The sequence below is a fragment of the Mustela nigripes genome, chromosome 4, assembly GCF_022355385.1.
Source record: "Mustela nigripes isolate SB6536 chromosome 4, MUSNIG.SB6536, whole genome shotgun sequence".
NCBI classification, from domain to species: domain Eukaryota; kingdom Metazoa; phylum Chordata; class Mammalia; order Carnivora; family Mustelidae; genus Mustela; species Mustela nigripes.
In genome coordinates, this window is record NC_081560.1 from 176,021,991 (window position 1) to 176,044,431 (window position 22,441).

General features: G+C 38.2%; 1 protein-coding gene across 2 annotated transcripts in view; it reads right to left on the minus strand.

Annotated features, from left to right (window-relative positions):
- The window catches only part of CCDC186 (coiled-coil domain containing 186), a 53,217-nt gene extending 31,043 nt beyond the window's left edge, over positions 1 to 22,174 (minus strand). The window contains exons 1-4 of one of the 2 annotated variants that reach the window (XM_059398643.1): positions 21,948 to 22,174; positions 9,880 to 10,566; positions 5,868 to 5,994; positions 1,330 to 1,458 (exon numbers count right to left, since the gene is read on the minus strand). In XM_059398643.1, the coding sequence (XP_059254626.1) occupies positions 1,330 to 1,458; positions 5,868 to 5,994; positions 9,880 to 10,532 (909 nt within the window). In that variant the 5' untranslated portion in view covers positions 10,533 to 10,566; positions 21,948 to 22,174. The remainder of the gene's footprint in view (positions 1 to 1,329; positions 1,459 to 5,867; positions 5,995 to 9,879; positions 10,567 to 21,947) is intronic. The other variant, XM_059398644.1, reaches the window with a different exon arrangement.
- Positions 22,175 to 22,441: the final 267 nt, after the last annotated feature.

Genomic DNA, 22,441 nt, shown 5'->3' on the forward strand with positions numbered 1-22,441 from the left:
ATGGTGCTAGGAAATGAAGATGACTAAGATTACACACTTAAGGAGGTGTTCAGGGGAAGCTCTGTCGTTGAGCATCTGCCTTTGGCTCAAGGCATGACCTCAGGATCCTGAGATTGGGGCCGTGGCCTCCGGCTCCCTGCTCAGCTGGGAGTCTGCTTCTTCCCTCTGTACTGCCCCTGCCCCCTCCAGCTCTTGCTTCCACATGAGGCGCTGTCTTAAAATCTTAGGGGGGAAAAAAAAAGGAGGCTCTCAGGTAATAATAGTAACAAAAACAGTGTTTAAATGATCTCTTCTGATGCAGCCATCAAAAGAAATAAAATCTTGCCATTTGCGATGATGTGGATGGAACTAGAGGGTATTATGCTTAGCGAAATAAGTCAATTGGAGAAAGACAATGATCATATGATCTCCCTGATATGGGGACGTGGAGATGCAACATGGGGGGTTGGAAAAGAATAAATGCAACAAGATGGGATCAGGAGGGAGACAAACCATAAGAGAGGGTGGTGGGGTTATGCACACTGGGGACGGTATGTGCTATGGTGAGTGTTGTGAAATGTGTAAACCTGGCAATTCACAGACCTGTACCCCTGGGGCCTAATAATACATTATATGTTAATTTTAAAAAAAATGATCTCTTCTGAAATCCATATATAGCAACTCAAAAAGATGATCAAGGTGTATTAAGTAGAGGGAAAAAAACCCCGAAAAGATGCAAAGTAAGATTCCAATCAAGTAGGAGGAGAGTAAGTATATGAATACATACACAAAAGCTTGTGGGACTTATACATGTATATGTACTAAAATACATAAACAAAATACCAATAATTGGCCTCGGAACAAGGAATGGAATAGCAAGGATTTGGGTGTAGGAAGAGAGAAGTACAAATGAAGGAGGATTTTCACTTTTTGTTCTGTATACTTCCTTATTTTTTTATCTTTTGAAGATTTTATTTTGACACAGAAAAGAGAGAGAGAGAGAGAATGTGCACAAGCAGGGGGAACAGCAGAGAGAGAGGAGAAAGCAGGCTCTCCGCTGAGCAGGGAGCCTGATGCGGGGCTGGATCCCAGGACCCTGGGATCATGATCTGATCTGAAGGCAGATGCTTAACTGACTGAGCCACCCAGCACCTCTGAATGCTTCCTTAATTTATTAAAAATATTTTTGTAATTAGCACATATTTATGTATTGCTTTAGCATTTTAAGAAAGATTAATTACCTATTCTATACCACTGATACCCAAAACAGTCTTAACAGATTAGTTTATATTAAACAAGAAAAAAATCACCAGAATATAAAGTTAATAATGGTAATAATTTGAAAAATACCTGTTCCATCCGATGGGCCATCTCTTTATGCAACTGCTGAACTGCATTTTTAGCTGCGATGTCTTGAGCTATTAGTTTATCTTTGGAAATTTTAACTTCTTTACTAAGTTCTTCTATTCTTGATTCTAACTGTAGAGAAAATTATTTCCATATTATTTTTATAGCTATACCAAACAGACCACCAATACTTCAAATAAATATAAACAAAGAAAGGGAACACAGAGAACATACACCTCAAACAGAAATCAAAAGTAAATGGTAGTATAATGCTTCTGAATCTCATCAGAACTAAGGCAGTATAAAGCTGATGCAGATTCTGATAAGATGGACATGGTAAGCTCTAGAACAATCACTACAGATATAACTCAAAAAAATATAGTGAAAATATGAAAGAAATTCAAATGTTACATATTTACTTAATACAAAAGAAAGCAGTAAGGGAGGGACAGAGGAGCAAAACAGACATGAGACATAGAAAAAAAGGCAAACATAAATGTACTGTCAGTAACAACATTAGATTGTATTAAATAACCGTATCAAAGGCAGAGATTGTCAGACTAGAGTAAAAAAAACAAGATCCAACAATACACCATCTATTTGTAAGACATGCCTTAGCTTCAAAGATACAGATCAAAGAAAAAGGATGGAAAAAGATACAGCAAGCAAGTAACCACCATAAAAAAATAGGAGTGGCTCTACTAATATACAAAATAAACCACAAAAAAAATGTTACCAGAGAGAGGAATATTTCTTAATGATTAAATGGTTAATTTATAATAATTCTAAGTATATATGTACCTAATAATACAGCACTAAAATACATGAACCAAAAAGTGACAGAAATGAAGGAGGTGATTCATAGTTGGGAATCTTTCAATAATGAACAGAACTAGACAGAAGATTGACAAGCAAATAGAGGAGACCTGAGGCAAAACTATGAAACAACTGACCTAACACGAGCAACATTACACCCAACAAGTGGGAGAATACACATGCTCATCAAGTACACGTGGAATATTCTCTAGGACCAAACATATGCTAGGTCATAAAATAAACCTCAATAAACCCAAAAGATTGAAATCTATGGACTCTGGGGAGGGTATGTGCTATGGTGAGTGATGTGAACTGTGTAAGACTGATGATTAATAGGCCTGTACCCCTGGGGCAAATAATACATTATATGTTAATCAAAAAAATAAAAAAGACTGAAACTTTATAATGTATGTTCTTTAACCACAATGAAATGAAACTAGAATCAGAAGCAGCAAGAAATATGAGAAATTCACAAATATGTAAAAATCAAACAACACTTCAATAAATGGGAGAAATCATAAGGAAAATTAGAAAATATGAAGAAATTAGAAATAGAAAGATACAACATACTGAAACTTAGGGGATGTATCTAAAGCAGTGCTTAGAGGGAAATTTATAGCTAAAAACACCTATATTAAAAAGAAGAAAGCTCTCAAATCAGTAACTCAAACTTTCCTCTTAAGGTACTGGAAAAAGAAAAGCAAACTAAACCTAAAGCCAGCAAGAGGAAGGAAAAATAATAAATACTAGAATGAAAATTAAATAGAAAATAGAAAAATGGAAAATTCAACAAAATGGTTCTTTGAAAAGATTGACAAAATTGACAAGACTTTAGGTAAAAAAGGGGGTGGGGGAAGACTCAAATTTCTAGAATGGAAATAAAAGAGGGACATACTGACCTTACAGAAATAAAAACAGTATAAATGAATACTACAGCCAATTTAACCTGGATAAAATAAAAGGACAATTCCTAGAAGGACAAAACTACCGAAATGGCTCAAGAAGAGACAGAAAATCTGAGCAGACCTGTTAAGTAAAGAGATTTAATTAGTGGGTTGCCTGGGTGGCTCAGTTGGTTGGGCCTCTGACTTCTGCGCAGGTCATGATCCCAGGGTCCTGGGATCAAGCCCCACGTAGGGCTCTGCTCAGCAGGGAGCCTGCTTCCCTTCCTCTCTCTGCCTACTTGTGATCCCTGTCTGTCAAATAAATAAATAAAATCTTAAAAAAAGAGAGAGAGATTTAATTAGTAAAAAAAACAAAACAAAACAAAAAACCTACCAAGAAACAGTCAAGCCCAGGAGACGCCACAGATAAATTCTACCACACATTTAAAGAATACCAATTCTTTTTTTAAGACTTTATTTTTAAGTAATCTCTATACCTAACACAGGACTCAAACTCATGATCCCAAGATCGACAGTCACACACTCCTCAGACTGAGGCAGGCAGGCCCCCTGAATTAATACCAAATTGATTTTTCACAAACTCTTCCCCAAGAAAGAAGAAACACTCCCCAACTCATTCTATGAGGTCAATATTACCGTGACATCAAAACCAAGAAATCACAAGAAAAAGAGCTATAAGACCCATATCTCTTATGAATACAGACAAATTTTTGATCAATGGAAATTACAGTACCAGCAAAACAATCCTGTAATATATAAATAGAAATATACACCATGACCCAAAGCTATTTATCCTAGCAATGCAAGGCTGGCTTAACATCCAGAAATCATTTAATATAATGCACCATATCAACAGAACAAACGTAATCATTACAATAAATTCAGAAAATGCATTTAATAAAATTCAACTCCTTCATGATAAAAGCAGAGTAGGAATAAAAAGGTACTTCTTCACAACTGACAGCATCTGTGAAAAACCCACAACTTAATCATAACAGGCTGAATGCTTTCCCCCTAAGATCAAGAACGAGAGAAGGATATCCATTCTTGCCACTTTTACTCAACACCCTACTGGAAGGTCAAGACCAGGCAATCAGGCAAGAAATGAAATAAAAGGCACTTGGATTGGAAAGGAATACGTAAAACTCCCTATTTGCAGATGTCATGATCTTGTATACGTAAAATCCTATGGACTGATAACTAATGGATATGGGGTTTCTTTGCAGGAGCAGAAGTGATAGAATGGTCTAAGATGGTAGTAAAGGTTGTACAACTAAAAACCACTGAACAGTAAACTTTGAAATGGGTGAATTGCATGGTATTTAAATTATATCTCAATAAAGCAAATGGAAAAAAAAAAAACCCTAAATGTTAGCTTATAGAATATGGGTACTAATTTTCCTTGTGAAAGGATTACCTAGAATGACACTGTCCAATAAGATAAAAGCCATATGTGTAATTTATATTTTCTACTAGACACATTTTTTTTTAAAGATTTTTATTTATTTGACAGAGAGAGAAATCACAAGTAGGCAGAGAGGCAGGCAGAAAGAGAGAAGGGAGGAAGCAGGCTCTCTGCTCTGCAGGGCAGATCGAGCCCCTCCGACATGGGGCTCGATCCCAGGACCCTGGGACCACGACCCGAGCCGAAGGCAGAGGCTTTAACCCACTGAGCCACCCAGGCGCCCCTCTACTAGACACATTTTAAAAGAAGCAAAACATGGAATGAATACTAAACTTAATATATCCAAAATATTATTTTTGACACATAATCAACTTGAAAAATTGATAATTTTACTTTTTTTATATTATATTTTTATATTAAGTCTTCAAAATAAGTGCGTATTTCATACTTACGTGTTTCTTAATTTGGACTAGCCACCTTTCAAGGGCTCAAAGGCTATCTAGTAGTTGCCATACTGAAAGGTAGAGATCTAGAGATAAAATTAAGAAAAAAAATCCTGCTATACTGGCTAGCAGAAGAAAGAAGAATCCTATTTTCTCCTTTGAACAGGCACAACCACTAACAACCTTATGAAAAGAACAGCTCTGGTTCTCTGCCATATACTTGCTCTGAAGTTTCTGGTCATCAGCAGAGACCCACCTACCAAAATGTGGCTTCCGTCCATTATTAAGCTTCCCTCACATTTTAAAATTCTAAGTTTGGTTTATTGTGGTATGGGTCTAAAGCACATAAAAATCAGGATTAAGTAAAATTTCCAAATACAATCACCTTCCAACCATGCAATGGTGTGTTAAGTATACCAAGACATAAGCAACTAAAACTTGATTTAATTTTTATTATCAATTGTTTACTGGTTTTTTTCCCCATTACCTAGTTTTTGGTGAAGGGTGAGACAAAAGTCTTCTTAAGACTAAAATGCTTCTAATCCTGTCCACAGAAGGAAAAAAAGGCAACTCAGAAAAATAAAGAGTTCACAATAATACTGAGAATGGAATCACCTTAAACTATAAGCTTATAAATATTCTAATGCTAGATATAACCTTTAAGGTACATATTGCTTCTTCTTCCTTTAAGGGGTCGGAAGTCTGACTGCCAAATCAAATCTTTTTCCTCAGACTTCTATTATATATAGAAAAATACACCACATGTATCCTATAAAAATACAAATTTTCATAAGAGAATAAAAATCAGGCTATGATTCCCATTTCATAAAAAAAGAATGCTTTACACACCAAACAATCCTCTGCAATTAAAATACAATTTAGGTTACAGAACTTCAATTTATATACAAATTTTCAAGAATGTATTTATTTTAGAAATTGAAGTGTAGTGTTTAAAGATTTTTGTCTTTTTACCTGTTTAATTGTGCTCATATGCTGCTTCTCTGTTTCTGTTCTTTTTTTCAGTTCTTCTCTTAAATTGTCTTTTTCTGAACAAATGTCTAAGATGAGTTCCTGATGCTTCTTATTTTCTTTAATTAACCTAAATATAAAAAGAGCAGTATAAGTAATGCATAATTAAAAATGGAGATGTGAAATATGTTTGCAGATTATAGATACTTATGATTAATATATTAACATTCCTAAGCAGTCCTTTTGTAATCATATATTATACTTTACAAAACATTTTCTGGCAGTCAGGCTATTAACTTCCTCTATGAAGCTGTGTATTTCAAATCAAGTGAATTATAATCAGATAAAGAAAACCACACTCTCTTAAATTTACCACTTTGGGTATCTCAGCTATGTACTTTATCCCTTCAGGATCTGAACTCCTCCAGATCAGTAGTTCTCAGTCTGAGGCAAAGCCCTTCCAGGCATTTGCCTGGGAACATTTTTGGTTGCCACAACAGGGCTGGGGGATTGCTACTGGATTCTTTTGGGTGGAGGTTGGGGATGTTAAACATTTTACAATGCACAGTACAGACAGTCCCACCAGCGCCAAAGAATGATCTGCCCCAATGCCAACAGTGCTAAGGGTGAAAAACCTTGCTTTAGATTTTTTTTTCCTTGCTTTAGACTTTAAGAATATTCTGTCTACGGCCATACCACCCTGAACACACCCGATCTCTTCTGATCTCGGAAGCTAAGCAGGGTCGGTCGGGCCTGGTTAGTACTTGGATGGGAGATTTTAAGAATATTCAATTAACATTCTAATAATAAAGAAACCAAAATAACATAAAAAAAACATAAAAAATATAAAAGTTTGAGCAGAAATTTCATTTTGTGTCCCCTAGAAAAATATAAATAAGACATCTAAAGAGGCTAACAGCTAATACTTTGGAATTATTAATAGCAATAGCTATTAGTTAACACTTATTGCACAAATATATTTACTGTTTATCTTTTTTTTTAAGATTTTATTTATTTATTTGACAGATAGAGCTCACAAGTAGGCAGAGAGGCAGGCAGAGAGAGAGGAGGAAGCAGACTCCCTGCTGAGCAGAGAGCCCCATGCGGGGCTTGATCCCAGGACCCTGGGATTATGACCTGGGCTGAAGGCAGAGGCCTACCCCACTTAGCCACCCAGGCGCCCCAACTAAGTTTATCTTTTTTAAAAAATATTTTATTTATTAATTTGAGATAGAGACACAGAGAGAGTGAGAGAGAGCATGAGAGGGGAGGTCAGAGGGAGAAGCAGATGCGACTCAATCTGGGAATCTGGGATCATGACCTGAGCCGAAGGCAGTTGCTTAACCAAAAGAGCAACCCCAGGCACCCCTACTAAATTTAAGTGCATTATTTAATATTCAGGTTTATGAAATAAGCCTATGAAATTAACTGTTTTATGAATTTAAAAAAAAAAAAAGAAAAACAAAAACAAAAACCCTGAAGCCCGCTACTTATTTCAGGTCACAGAGTTAGTAAGTGCTTCAACTGAGATTTGGACCTAAGTCTAGCTCCATAGCCTACATCTTTCTCCTACTTTGAGGATCATTCATTCACTGGACAAATGTTCCTATACTCTTCTGTGTGAAGTAGGTCAGCAAACCATCCCCCCCCCCCATGGTGCTTACATTCAAAGGGAGAAAATAAAAACAAACACAGTAAAATATCAGACAGTGATCACATCCTATTAAAAAAAAAAAACTAAAGGAGGGCAAGAGGACAGAGAGTTACTTGAGCAGTGATTTTATTTTATTTTTCAAGATTTTATTTATTTGTCAGAGAGAGTGAGCATAGGCAGAGGCAGAGGGAGAAGCAGGCTCCCTGCTGAGCAAGGAGCCCGATGTGAGACTGGATCCCAGGACGCTGGGATCATGACCTGAGCTGAAGGCAGCTGCTTAACCAACTGAGCCACCCAGGCATCCCTGATTTTATTTTTTTAAAGATTTACTAAATTTATTTGAGACAGAGCAATTACGAACATGGTCTGGGGTGGAAGGGTGGGGGGAGTAGAGGGGTGGGTGCCACCCACCAGATTCTCTCCAGTCTCCAGCAGACTCCCCACTGGGCACAGAGCCTGGCAATGAGGTAGATCTCACCACCCTGAGACCACCAGTGGAACAAAAGCCGAGAGTCAGATGCTCACCCAACTGAGCCACGCAGGTGCCCTTTGAGCGGTGCACTCAGATAAGGTAGTCAGGGTGGGCAAAGGACCACAGCGAGGAAGCAAATCATGAAAATGTTTGGGAAGGAGAAAAATGTAACATGCAAGTTTATTCAAGCTCTTTGGCACAGTGGATTAACTTAGATTATTTGATTTGGTGTACACTCAAGTTGTTGCAGAAAACTACCTGTAGCACAAGGATCCTGGCTGCAGTTCACAAGTAATCAAACTGTTACATCCAATGCACAACTAATTGCTCTTAATTAAGAATTCCGGTTAGGACCCTGGACAACACACTGATGTTAGAAAATAGAACAATGGATGTGTATACAAAGACATCTGGAAATAGATGCATTCAGGAAAATTTAAGCCAACGGTATGGAGTTTCAGATTTGCAAGATGAAAAAGCTACACAGATTCGTTGCACAAAAATATGAATTAACCTAACATTACTGAACTGTACACTTAAAAATAGTTAAGATGGTAAAATTTATGTGTATTTTATCACAATCAAAAACAAAAACTAGAAAAAAAGAGGGGTTCTGAATGCTTGAGAGATTACAGTTCACTGAATAAACCAAAGATGGTTTGGGGAAGACTGATCAACTAAGAAAGTCTAGAAGAGAAAACACTAGAAGCAAGGAGATGATTAAAAGCCAGTTACATGGGGTACTTAGGTGGCTCAGTTGGTTAAGCATCTGTCTTTGGCTCATGTCATGATCCCAGGGTCCTGGGATCAAGCCCTACAGGTTCCCTGTTCTTCAGGAAGCCTGCTTCTCCCTCTGCCAGCCACTTGCCCTGCTTGTGAACATGCTCTCCCTCTCTATCAAATAAATAAATGAACTATTCCAAAAAAAAAAAAAAAAGCCAGTTATATATCTAGTAATAGCTGGATTATGGTATATTTTTTTCTGTCAGCCTCCTGTACTATATAGACTTCCTCCTCCACTTTCTCTGTATATGTACGTCCCATTCCAAATCTCTTAAGTATTATTCAAAAAAAAAAAAAAAAAGAGAGAATAAGTCTGTATTTTAATAAAAGGTAGCATGTTTTACTTTCCTTTCTTAAAGGTTATAAAAGACTACCTAGGGATGTCTGGGGGGCTCAGTTAAACATCTGCCTTTGCCTCAGGTCATGATCCCGGAGTCTGAGATCTGCTCCACTCCCTGCTCAGTGGGAAACCTGTTTCTCCCTCCCCTCCCTGCTTATGCGCTCTCTTTCAAATAAATAAATAAAATCTTTAAAAAAAGAAAAAAAAAGACTAAACATTTGTTACACTTAGATATAAAAATCCAGACTAAAATACAGGATGATATAATACTATCAAGAAAAGATAAAATAAAACTAAACTATCGTTGAAACAGAAATTAACCCCCAAATCCAAGGGAAGTCTAAAAATATATTAATTACTGATAACCAACCAACTCTTCTCTAAATTTTCATTTTTTAAAAAACCAATGAATTTAAAATGGGAATTTTAAGAAATTCTGAATCGCATGACTTCTTATTTTCTTTTGAATTTCCCATAGTTTTGACATTATGCTCTATATTCTTTTGAAACTGAGAAACTGGAGTTGTCTTTATAAATATTTCTAGATCTGTAATGAACTCACATTAGTATTTATTCCTTTAGGCACATATTGAATAACTAGACAAACCTGATATTTGCTCAATTATTTAAATGCATTATTTGTTGATCAACTACAACATGCATGTCTGTTGTGGAATTAAAAATGGCCAAGATGATACCTTCCCTTAAAGAATTCAATCTTTAACCACAGCAGGGGGAGAAAATCCCCCCAAAATTAAAAACTTACTTCTTTATGGTGTGCTCTTGTTGTAAATACTTCTCTTGCACACACTTTTCAAACATAACTAATGCGTGTTCTCCCTTATTCATTCCATTTGGTACTCGGTGTTCTTCTGCAAACTTTGTAGATAAGAGCTCAGATTCTATTTCTTCCAACAAATCCTCTGATGCTGAAACATTCTTTATTTTTGAAATAAGTTTTTTGGTGCAGTCTGTATCATAGAGACTTTCTGAATAAGTCTTTTGATTCGCTGCTTCTGTAAATGTAGGTGACCTTAATTCCGCCAGTATTTGTGTTACTGTCTGTTCTGTTTCATTTGTTTTTAAAATTTGCTTTGTAAAATCTCCCCCAGGAAAATTACCTAATTGTTCAGAATTTTCTGGGCATATTTTAGCACAAGAATCCTCATCTCCACCATGATCCTGAGTACAATTTTCCTGCGCTTCAATTTGATTATGTTCATTAGGCTGACAAGAAGTTTTATCAAAGTTTAATGATGACAGTTTAGACTCATTTTCTAAGCTGCTGCTTTCATCAACAGAAAACGAGTTGCAGGAGTCTTCCTTTAATTCATATGTTTTCCCAAGATTTTCATCAGAAGAAATGGAGGCTATGTGCTCTGTCTCTGACATGCTGATTGACACCACTTCTCTCTGCATTTCTTCAAATCTGCTCCTGATCTTCGTTTTACATCTAAAACAAAGTCAAAACATCAAAATTTTTAAAAATAAAGTTTTTAAAACCAAGACATTATATGTATTAGCACAAACTCCATGACGCAGAATAACTAAGGCCATGAATTTTACCACTAGTAACTCTTTTAAAAGACTTTCTTTTGTTGGGGGGCGTGGGTGAGACCCAAAAACTGAAGAGGACAGACAATCCAAGTGTGCCACAATCAGCAGGGTGCAAAAGTCCTACTCTTCCCTCCTTTAATTCATTCATACAACTTCACTTCAACTACAATTTGGCATTCCTTAATCACCCCCATAAGATGTTGGGTATGAAATATCTACAGTTTAAATTGTTAGACTTCAACTGAATTGTTTAGAATACCTTCAGCTCCATGAGGGGAAAAAGACAATTTCAAGAATCTATAATAAAATACTGGGGAAATAAGACGGTAGTGGAAACACTAGAAGAGTAGGATTATAAAACAATACAAATTAATGATGATAAAAATTTACTAAGAAGGTTCTGAGATCAGACGAGATCGGGCGCGTTCAGGGTGGTATGGCCGTAGACACTAAGAAGGTAAACTAAGGGGCGCCTGGGTGGCTCAGTTGGTTGAGCGACTGCCTCCGGTTCAGGTCATGATCCTGGAGTCCCGGGATCAAGTCCCACATCGGGCTCCCTGCTCAGTGGGGAGTCTGCTTCTCCTGCTGACCTCTCTCTTCTCATGCTCTCTCTCTCTCAAATAAATAAATAAAATCTTTAAAAAAAAAAAAAAGAAGGTAAACTAAATAATAAAACTATCTATAAATAAAATAAATAATAATAAAACTATCTATAGCCCAGGCACCTAAAGCTGAGCTAAAAGAAGTCTGGATCCCTGACAGGAATTTGTTTTTCATCCAGGCAAAAATCCAGGAAGTACCATGGTATCTCCAAACATTCTCATCAAGAATAAACAATGTTCAGTGCAACTCAAATGGAGCCAATTTGCACTGCCCGGGACATACCGGAAACACTGACAAACTAATTCAACAACCAGAATACATTTTTAGACTGTTTATGATGGCTACTATATAGTTGTGTATATTTATATATATATATATAGTAGTATATATATGTATTATATACACTGTACTTACTACATATATAGTATAGTAGTATATAGTATATACTATGTAGAAGTAACCATGTTCTGAAAATTGGTCAACTTCAAAAATTATCCTAAGAAATAAAAATAAAATGTTACAGCAATCTTGATGAAAAATTGTCAACTTCTTTCATCATATCAACAAACCACATATAAGGTCGATGAGTTACCAGTGTCTTATAAGGTTGGATTAATAAAGGGGCAGATCAAGGGCACCTGGGTGGCTCAGCTGATTAAGCGGCTACCTTCAGCTCAGGTCATGATCCCAACGTCCTGGGATCTAGTCCCACATTGGGCTCCCCGATCTGCGGAAAGCCTGCTTCTCTCTCTCCCTGCCATTCTGCCTACTTGTGCTATCTCTCTGTCAAATAAATAAATAAAATCTTTTTAAAGGGGGGGGGCAGATCAGAGTTTTGACAAACTAGAAAAGAAAGAATTTCAGATGGAAGGTGTACTTCTGGAAAACAAAACAAATATAAAATTTTTTAACAACAGAAACATACATGTTTTCATTGGTATGTGATGAAGTCCTAGTCGAGGGGTGGTGAAAAAGGGTAAGAGAAGACTGTCAGGTCTTCAGAATGATATGTACAAGTGAATTTTATGACAATTAATCATGATAGATTTGTATACTTTATTATACCACAGTTTCTAGCACATAGTAGATTCTCAAGTATTGAATTAAAGTACAGAAGTGATAGGATAAAACTAGTGTTTGGGAAACATTATTCTAGGAATGCAGAAAATGGGGAGGAGTTATTCTAAGAAAGGTAGTATAGACTTCCTCCTCCTCTCTCTTCCTTTGGGGCATCAACTAGTATAGTCATTAGGCTTAATAATACAAATTACTTATCTGTATAACATATATTTCTAAACAACGAAACAGAAATTACCATTATCTTGCCGCATATGTAATCCTATATACAAGACAAAGCCCACACTAGTATTAAAGGCTTGGTATAGACAATACAAATTAATGTAGTAAGTTAATAATAGGCCTCATAAGCATGCTGTATTCCAAAATCTAGGACAAAGTAAAATAATTTTCAAATAGGGGTATTACTCTATATAGTTCCTCATAAAGTAAGTCACTTTAAGATATAACTTGTGAATGTGTTGCTGAATTTGAAATCTTTATTTAGAAATCTAAAAATGAATGGTTTTAAACATCATAACCAATGTTATAGCAGCTGACCAAAACAGACAACAAAGAATCTATTTAAATTAGAATATATAAAGGGATTATGACTCTCCAGCATAAAGAAGAAACTTTATCATTAGATAACGTAGGTCATGCTTTGTCAAGACTTATCCTTTTATCCAGCATTCATATTTTCCACAATTCAATTGTCAACTTTATTTTCCCTTCTAGAATTCAATCACTTTGATAATTTGAACCAACAACTCCTAGCTGATATCCACATTAGTTACTTTCAGTCTGACATTCTTGAGTTACAAATAACAAATTACCTGTTTACTTTCACTCTATGTCCATATTAAAATCTTCACCTGAATAAAGACATTTCAAATGGATGTTCCACGAAAACCTCAAACTCAAAATGGCATAAATCCCAAATCAAAATTATAGTTCCCATAATTGAGCAATTCCAGTTAATCCTTTCTATTTCTGTCAACAGTATCATTTTTATTTTTATTTTTATTTTAAGATTTTATTTACTTGACAGAGAGCACAAGTAGGCAGAGTGGTAAACAGGGAGCAGCAGGCTCCCCAGTGAGCAGAGCACCCAATGTGGGGCTGATTCCAGGAGTCTAGTATCATGACCTGAGCCCAAGGCAGACACTTAACTGACTGAGCCACCCAGGCACCACAATGGTATCATTTTTCCTAGTCATGAATCCTTTCTTTCCTTTGCCCTCATAGTCTTTTACCAATTTCATGTCTCCAATTATACAACTCTTTTCTACTGCCATTGTCCCCGACTTACAACCCAATCCACGTGTAATCACTTCATACTTGTAACACTTGAAATGTTGGTTTCTCAATTTTACTCCATGAAATGGGCATGTGTCTTGAGACAGAACCAGCCCAAGTGCCACCCAATCCAGAGAAGGGGTTGAAGTGTGTACTACAATGGCTCTGCCAACAGGGAACAGGAGCTGCCCTATGAAGTGGGCTGCCCCTCGATGGCAGAAGGGGCAGCTAAAAAAGCTCCTAAAAAAGCTCCTAAAAAAGCTCCTAAAAAAGCTTAAAAAGCTCCTAAAAAAGCCACACAATACCTCCACAGAGACCACCACCAAATGCAAACAGACAAATGAGAACGAGACCAGGGCTATCTCTTGCCTCTTTAGAGGTTCCTATAATAAGAATTCTACTTCCCCTGGCTGGTCTTCTTCCCCCAACTCCAAAAGGGCTAGCTAGAGAAAAAAAGAAGGGACATATTTTGAGCTAAGTTACCTCTTCATTAATCGAAGCAGCTGGGAACTAACACCTTCAATCTTTCTTTAAGTAGAACAAGGAGTTTGTGATTAATGTTTTTGGTTGCTTAGTTTTGTTTTATTTTTTTTAATGATTGAAATCTTTCTTAATTTCTGGAATAAATTTTCTCTCGTAATCAAAAGTGGCAGAAAGATAAGACATCAAATTAATATACTATTAGGGGACTATATTCCAGAAGGAAGTGGAAAGGATGAGAGACCTACTACAGAAAAACTAAAACCATTTTGTTTACACCTCAGAGATGCAATACCTGGGTAAACCAATCATACTACTTTCCCAATCTTCTCTCTCAACACATTCCTAAAACCTAGGACTTCAATATAACCTACCAGTCCCTGACCAGTCTACTCAAGAATCCTCCAATTTTCACATTAACATTTCCATGGCTTTGCTCCCATCTAGAATGTCCTTCTCTTCTGTCTATCCAGAGTCTAATTATATTTAAAGGTCCAATTTTAACACCTCATCTTCCTTCAAATTTTCTCTCATTTAAGTACAAAAATACCCCCAGTAAATGAAAACATACTGCATTTACACTCATTAAGCACACAGTCACAGCCTTCCTTGGAACACTTTTGAACAGTCTTCAGTTTTTTAAATGATCTCTGTATCAGCAAGGAGGAACATGACTCTGAACTGACTCTGAATAAGACTCTTAAATCTCCAGCAATAATGATAATAAATCATTATTTATAAATATATTCTCAAATATATATTTACAAATATATTCTCCACTACATTTGCATTCATTCTTGCAAATGTTAAATGCTGTTCAGTTCTCAGTGAGGTGGGGTCCACTGGGTTTATACAATGATTTGAGACTTGTAATGTGAAGAATAAAAGTTTGTCTCATTCCACTGAATATTCACTTAGATTAAAAAAACAAAAACAAATAAACCTGTGTTTATGATTACCTCAGCTTAGACTGTCTTACATATTATCCTTCCGTAAATTAAAGATAGCTAAATTTAACTTCAAAAGACAAGTACTTTCTATACTGTTGATCATTAAAAGTCCCTGACCTCTGAAAAAGTCTTCAAATAAAAAGACACCTGGTAACCACTGAGCTTGCAAACTGAGCTTTCTAATGCTCAAATGAATACTAATTGGACACAAAAGGAAAGGTAGAGGGATTAAGGAAAATTTACGTGTATATATGACATATATATATATGCAACAAAGCCATCACCAAAGATTAAGTAGCTCAACTGTAAAAGATTGGTGGGGGGAGGGGCACCACAATGAGCTTGATTATATCCTCAATTAACCAGGTAATTGTGGAGGGAGGGAACAGCTGAGTCCTTTTGTGGGACTCCAGTTGTCCATACAGATGTGGGCCAGTCTGGCTGTTGTCCAGGTTTTTTCTTTGGGGGACAGGGGTAATTGTCATCAAGATTCCTGAGGACCCAATAACCTCAGGGTAGTTTAAAGGGAAAGAATATAAAACTAGACATTTGTTTATAAGACTGTTTTAAATAAGAAGTGCTTGTATAAATCAAATCCCCACTCATGTATAAAGATATAGTGATTATACAAATTACAATATCTATTCCTTTTTTGAGGTTAAAAAAAAATAACACAGGTTATCTGACTTTTTAGCATCTCTTACTCATTAGGAGAAAATACTGTATTTAAAACCTAACAGTCACAAAACTCCTCTCAGTTTAAGCACTTTTTTCCAAAGTTGTTTCTGACACAGTACTACAGGACCAATTCACACTTCATACTGTTTCAGTGAAGTGAGAATTGGTTTCGCTCTTACTGGAGCTCATCAGCTGTAGGCAATTGGTCAAGAAACATTTTTTACTTGCCTTAAGGCCAACCATTATCCACCTGTTTCATTTCTTAATGCAAGAACTCACGTTTCTACAAAATTATTTCCATATTAAGAGCCTTACAAATAAAAACACTGTCTTTAACAGCTCTTAGTACAGTTACTTGTTTTCTCAGTAATTAGCAGTATAAATAAAAAGCTTAAGCTTACTCGATAAACTGCAAATACAAATGAATCTAATCCACAGATATTTGACAACAGCTTATCAAACACGCCTCATACAAAAGTACCAAGCCTTAAATACATTTCCGAACTATTAATTCATTCACCAAACATGTACTGAGCATGTGCAGGCACTATTCTATGTGTTGGGAACTATTAATTCATTCACCAAACATGTACTGAGCATGTGCAGGCACTATTCTATGTGTTGGGAACACGGCAGTGAAGAAAACATGCATCCGCTAGGGAGTTTACATTTGGGTATAGTGGACCAATATATTTAAAAGCTCTATGTTTAAAAAAAAAAAATTTAAAAAGGCTCTCTCTTAAATCTTTTACTCTTTGTGTTTACAGCATTTTTTTTTTAAAGATTTTATTTATTTATTTGACAGAGAGAGATCACAAGTAGGCAGAGAGGCAGGCAGAGAGAGAGGAAGGGAAGCAGGCTCCGTGCTGAGCAGAGAGCCCGATGCGGGACTCGATCCCAGGACCCTGAGATCATGACCTGAGCCGAAGGCAGCGGCTTAACCCACTGAGCCACCCAGGTGCCCTGTTTACAGCATTTTAATATGAACATCTGTCAAAGTTCCCTCAGAAGCTATGTAAGATATACATAAATGTTTTAAATCCAACAGAAAAATCTGGCTCAGTGCAGCATAAATATTATTTACAACAACAAATTTTTAAATTACAAACTATACCATATGAATCTCAAACACCACCTGTGTATTTCTCAAAATCATGTCCACTAAGATAAACAAGTTGAGTCTGTGAGAGCACTCTTGTTCTTCACTATAATGGTTCCCTGTCCTTTTAGGCCAATTACTCTAAACACTTTTTCACATATTCCCCACATACTTTAAAAGCAGCATGAACAAAAGAATAATTTATATGGCCAATCCTAACAAGGCTGTGACATGGCAATTAAAATCAGAAGCAATAAATTACATCAAAAATGCATCCACAGTCCAACATAATCTGACCACAAACCCCAATAAGTAATTTTTTTTTCCAATAAGTAATTTTTGATGGATGTCACCTTTAAAATACAAACACGTTCCTGGATAACGTTTTTAAGTGGAATAAACTAACAGAACAAAAAGGAACCTGTGTAAATAACATGAAAACCTTGTTTCACATGATGAAAATACCAGACACTTAAGTTCAAAGAAGGTGAATTCATGCAAATCAGATTAAAACCTAAAAAAAAAAAAAAAAAAAAGACTAAAAACTAAGCTAGCTATTTCAAAGAACTCTAAGTTCTTTCAAAAGGGAGAAATAGGGCGCCTGGGTGGCTCAGTGGGTTACGCCGCTGCCTTCGGCTCAGGTCATGATCTCAGGGTCCTGGGATCGAGTCCCGCATCGGGCTCTCTGCTCAGCAGGGAGCCTGCTTCCTCCTCTCTCTCTCTCTGCCTGCCTCTCTGCCTACTTGTGGTCTCTCTCTGTCAAATAAATAAATAAAATCTTTAAAAAAAAAAAAAAAAAAAACAAAAGGGAGAAATATTCTTTATGGTACTTATATTCTAAGTTTGTAGGTAAAATTTAACTTTAATGAGTTTTCTTTACGTAAAAGGTATCAGTCAATTTTTGCCTTTATCCTACCAGTTTAAAGAGTATGAAGTCAAAGTCAATCATCCCCTTGGGGGTTTGTTTAGCTTTGCACCTAAGCCTCAGGGCAGAGTAAATTTCACAGTTATGTGCATTACATTACAAGAAAAGATGTTAGAAAGATAAACTCAGGGAGTGCCTGGGTTGTGCAGCTGGTTGAGCGGCTGACACGGCTGACACTCGGTTTCAGCTCAGGTTGTAATCTCACAGTCCTGAGATCAAGCCCTGAATAGGGCTCTGCACTCAGTAATGGAGTCTGCTGGAGATTCTCTCCCCCCTTCCCTCACATTCCTATGCTCGCTTGCTTGCTCACACTCGCTCTCCCTCCTAAATAAATAATCAACCAACCAATCGATCTAAAAGAAACCAAAAAAACAAAAAACCTCAGGGCAACAGATGCAGCAGGAGTGCCCCTCAAATAGTACCAAATCCTATGACAGGATAACAGGAGAAAGAGAAATTATGATCCATCGGAATTGCAGGAAAAAGAGGTAAATGGCCATTCCATCTATCACATTATCAAGTCATCTTCCATATTATGTTTACTTTTAGACAATGCAATTTTTAAAAAAGATTTCATTTATTTATTTGATAGATCACAAGTAGGAAAAGAGGCAGGCAGAGGCGGGGGCGGGGCACCAGGCTCCCCGATGAGCAGAGAGCCCCATGAGGGGCTCAATTCCAGAACCTTGATATCGTGACCTGAGCCGAAGGCAGTGGCTCAACCCACTGAGCCAGCCAGGCGCCCCTCTTAGACAATGTAATTTTATGACTCTAACAAGTTTTTTATTTTATTTTGTTTTTAAGATTTTGTTTATTTATTTCACAGACAGAGATCACAAGTAGGCAGAGAGACAGGAAGAGAGAGAGGAGGAAGCAGGCTCCCCACAGAGCAGAGAGCCTGATGTGGGGCTCCATCTCAGGACCCTGGGATCATGACCTGAGCTGAAGGTAGAGGCTTTAACCCACTGAACCACCCAGGCGCCCGAACTCTAACAAGTTTTAAAGCAAAAAGATATTAATATATTAATACAGAAATTTTATTTTGAATGTATCTGTAGAGCACTCACTATATAAACTTTAATGAGTCTCAGGAAATATAAAAAGTATTTTTGGCTATTATTTTCCCAAATTAAAAACTTTTTTTAAAAAAGTTGACCTATAGTTCCCTTTTCAAAAAGGGAGACTAATACAAAAAATTAATGGTAAGTTTTAAAGACTTTTTCTTATTTATTTATTTGACAGAGAGAGGGAGATCAAAAGTAGGCAGAGGCAGGCAGAGAAAGAGGGAGAAGCAGGCTCCCCGCCAAGCAGAGAGCCTGATGTGGGGCTCCATTCCAGGACCCTGAGATCATGACCCGAGCCAAAGGCAGAGGCTTAACCCCCTGAGCCACCCAGGCACCCCTATAAAAGTAAGTTTTAAGTCTTTCTTTTATCAAGGGGTTCTGGTTAATGTTTAAATTTTGAAACCAACTTTGGCCTGCATTCAGTTAATATTCATATGATACAGTTTACTAAAAACATTATTCATTAGTACTGACTACATAATCATCCCCAAAGCAGACTATCAGTTCATGTGTCTTACTGACAGACAAATATACTCACAATCTAATCAATACTTTCCTTGGTGGATTTAATTTTGACTTTTGTGTGTATTGCCCCTTCATGCCAATATTTCTCCTTGTTTACTTGGTCCAAGTAGATTTTTATAATCTAAGTAGCTAAATAATAACGCTCAAGAAGTCTGAAAAACTGGGGCGTCTGGGTGGCTCAGTGGGTTAAAGCCTCTACCTTCGGCTCAGGTCATGATCCCAGGATCCTGGGATCCAGCTCCGCATCGGGCTCTCTGCTCAGCAGGGAGCCTGCTTCCTCTTCCTCTCTCTCTCTCTCTCTCTCTCTCTCTCTGTCTCTCTCTCTGCCTGCCTCTCTGCTTACTTGTAAACTCTGTCAAATAAATAAATAAAATCTTAAAAAAAAAAAGAAGTCTGAAAAACTAATAGAGGGTTATTTGTAAATTTAAATGATCTATACTCCCACTGTTGCCCTGAAATACTAAATATAAGATTTACAATACCCCAAGCCCAGTGAATGTTTATGAGAAGTTCAAGAATCAGCTTTGTTTCAAGATTTTATTTGAGAGAGAGAGCATGAGCACAAGCTGGGGGAGGGGCAGAGGGAGAAGAGGGGGAAGCAGACTTCTGGCTGAGTAGGGAGCCCCAGGCTGCCTCAATCTCAGAACCCTGAGGATCATGTCGTGAGCATAAATCAGACACTTAGCTTTGTTTAAAGCCAAAAATATGGGATTAAAAAAACAAAAAACAAAACCCTGAATTTTATTGGAAAAAAAAACACAGAATTTGAGGTCACAGATTCTTACTTTTAATATGAAATTGTTAGATAAATTTGGAAAGTACAGATTTCTAGTCATTCTTCAAAGAGAAAGACAATTTTTATAAATTTCTAAATGAGGCTGCTTCAAACAGTATTGAGTATTCTGCACTTAGTGATGTCAGCATGTAGCTGCAAACAGGCATTTTTAAACTGAATATACTAAGCAACTGACATCAGCTTCGCTGTCATTGAACAGCCCTAAAGGACAACTCTTGCATTTACAGGTGAAGGAACTAAAAGGTCAGAGTAGTTACTGTTATACCACTCCTTTCATGTTAGCAATGAGACTCTGAAATACGAAGAGACACTCTCTGAAACCTTCACTGTTTAAAGAAATCTCTAGGTTTATATGCTGGCATCCTAAATTTGACAAGGATTCAAAATAATAACATCAACATAAACACAATCCATGCATTTTCAGGAAAAAACAAACACAAGCCAGGCATTTCCAAGAAGATGGAGTATTTATATATGTTTGCCTACTACAAAGCAAAGTTTTAACTCTTTTTAAGATTTGTGAATTACTCAACACCTTTACTAATTTTAAATCAAATGAAAAGACCAAAAATGAAAAAAGGAATGAGGCCAATCATCACTTTTCTATTTTTGTAATGATGAATAAAAGCTGAAAAGTATCTGTACAGAGAAGAGACTTTATTCACAAGGAGACAGTTCAGTTTCGCCCTCAATGTCTCTTGAACCTTAATCTTCCACACAAGATTAACTCCGCGAATCTGAAGGTGTAGTTTGTAGTTAGGAAAACTACACCCTCAATTAGCATATCTGAGCAATCTTTTTTTTTTTTTTAAAGCCTACCGGCACACCTTTTGAAATACTGTTCCACTGATTTACTGCACACTTTTCCTAAAAAAAAAAAAACTTCCAGCCTATCATTTAGGGAGAAGTAAAACCACCAGGCATCAAGGAACATCACAAACACACACGGAGAAAACTGCCAAATGCCTGCACATCATTATTTTTACTATACTAATCCCCACAGGTAACAAAACTATCAAGTGAAACAGATTCTAATCCAGACGCTCCGACTCCAAATCCAGACCTCTTTAAACAAAACCAAGATGGGACTATTAGCTACAGTGGTTCAACTGCTAACATCTAAGCATCAATTACACCTGCGCTATCCCCCCCCCCCGGCTTGCGGCTGGAGGACAGGCACAAGAGGCTTTCCCATGTTACAAGTCTGCACAAATTTGAAATATCCTTGCCCGCCAAGGTTTATCAATGCCCGATGTCCTTGGAAGAAAGGCAACATAAAAAGCAGTAACAGTATCTCTCATAACCAAAATCCCAAACAAACGCCTTCAAGTTACTTAAAATCACATTAAAATCCCAGTAACGGAAGAGTTCGTAAGACGGCAAAAAGTCAGCACAACCGTAAACATAAAACACACACACAGTCAACTTGAAAACGGAAAGAGACAGGCGATTGAGTCGGAGAAACAGCCGAGCAGGTGGGGTTTAACCGCAGCTCGCGCTGGGAGACCAGGCCATCGGCCCAAATTAGGCAGCTCTCCAAGCACCGCTCCCGAGGCGCGGCCCCCGACCCCCGCCGACCTCTCGGCCGCCGCCTCGCCAGCCGGCCCGGGACCCAGGGAACAAGGGAGGGAGAGAGAGGGGTTCCTAAGTCCGTCCCCCCAGCGCTCGCCAGCCTCCCCTGCCCGGGAGAAAAGCCAGGCGGAGAGCCGACCCGGGACCCGCAGCACCGCGGGGGAGGTGGGCAGTCCCTCAGCGCCGCCACAGCGACTGCAGTCGGCTCCGGGCGCCCGTCGAGCACTCACCCCACTTCTCCGAGCCTCAGGCCGCACCCCTAACGAGGCCGCTGAAGCTCAGGCTCAGGGCCTAATTTCTCCATAGCTGGGTCCGGCAGACCAGGTCGGGGGTGGGCGGGGGTGGGCGGGGGTGGAAACAGCGACCAGGGACAGGGCCGACACCGCGCTCCCTCCTCCTTGGCTTCCCCAATCCCCCGCGGAGCTGACACATCAACAAAGATGGCGGCGACGCCGTAGCCGGCCCCACTACAGCTGAGGGGGCGGGGCTCCCTGGAGGAGCCAGTCAGCGAGGGGCAGGCGGTGTGACGCGACGCACGTCGGGGCGGGTGTAACCTGTCTGCAGTGGGCGGGGCCGGGGCCGCACCGCCTCCTGCCCACACAGCGCCCAGCCCCTCGCTCAGACTCGCTGGGCACCCACGCCCGGACTGACTCGGCTAGCCAGCCATCCTGCTGGTCCTGTCCAGCCTCTCACGCCATTCCCACCCCAAGCGTGTTCTTTCTGT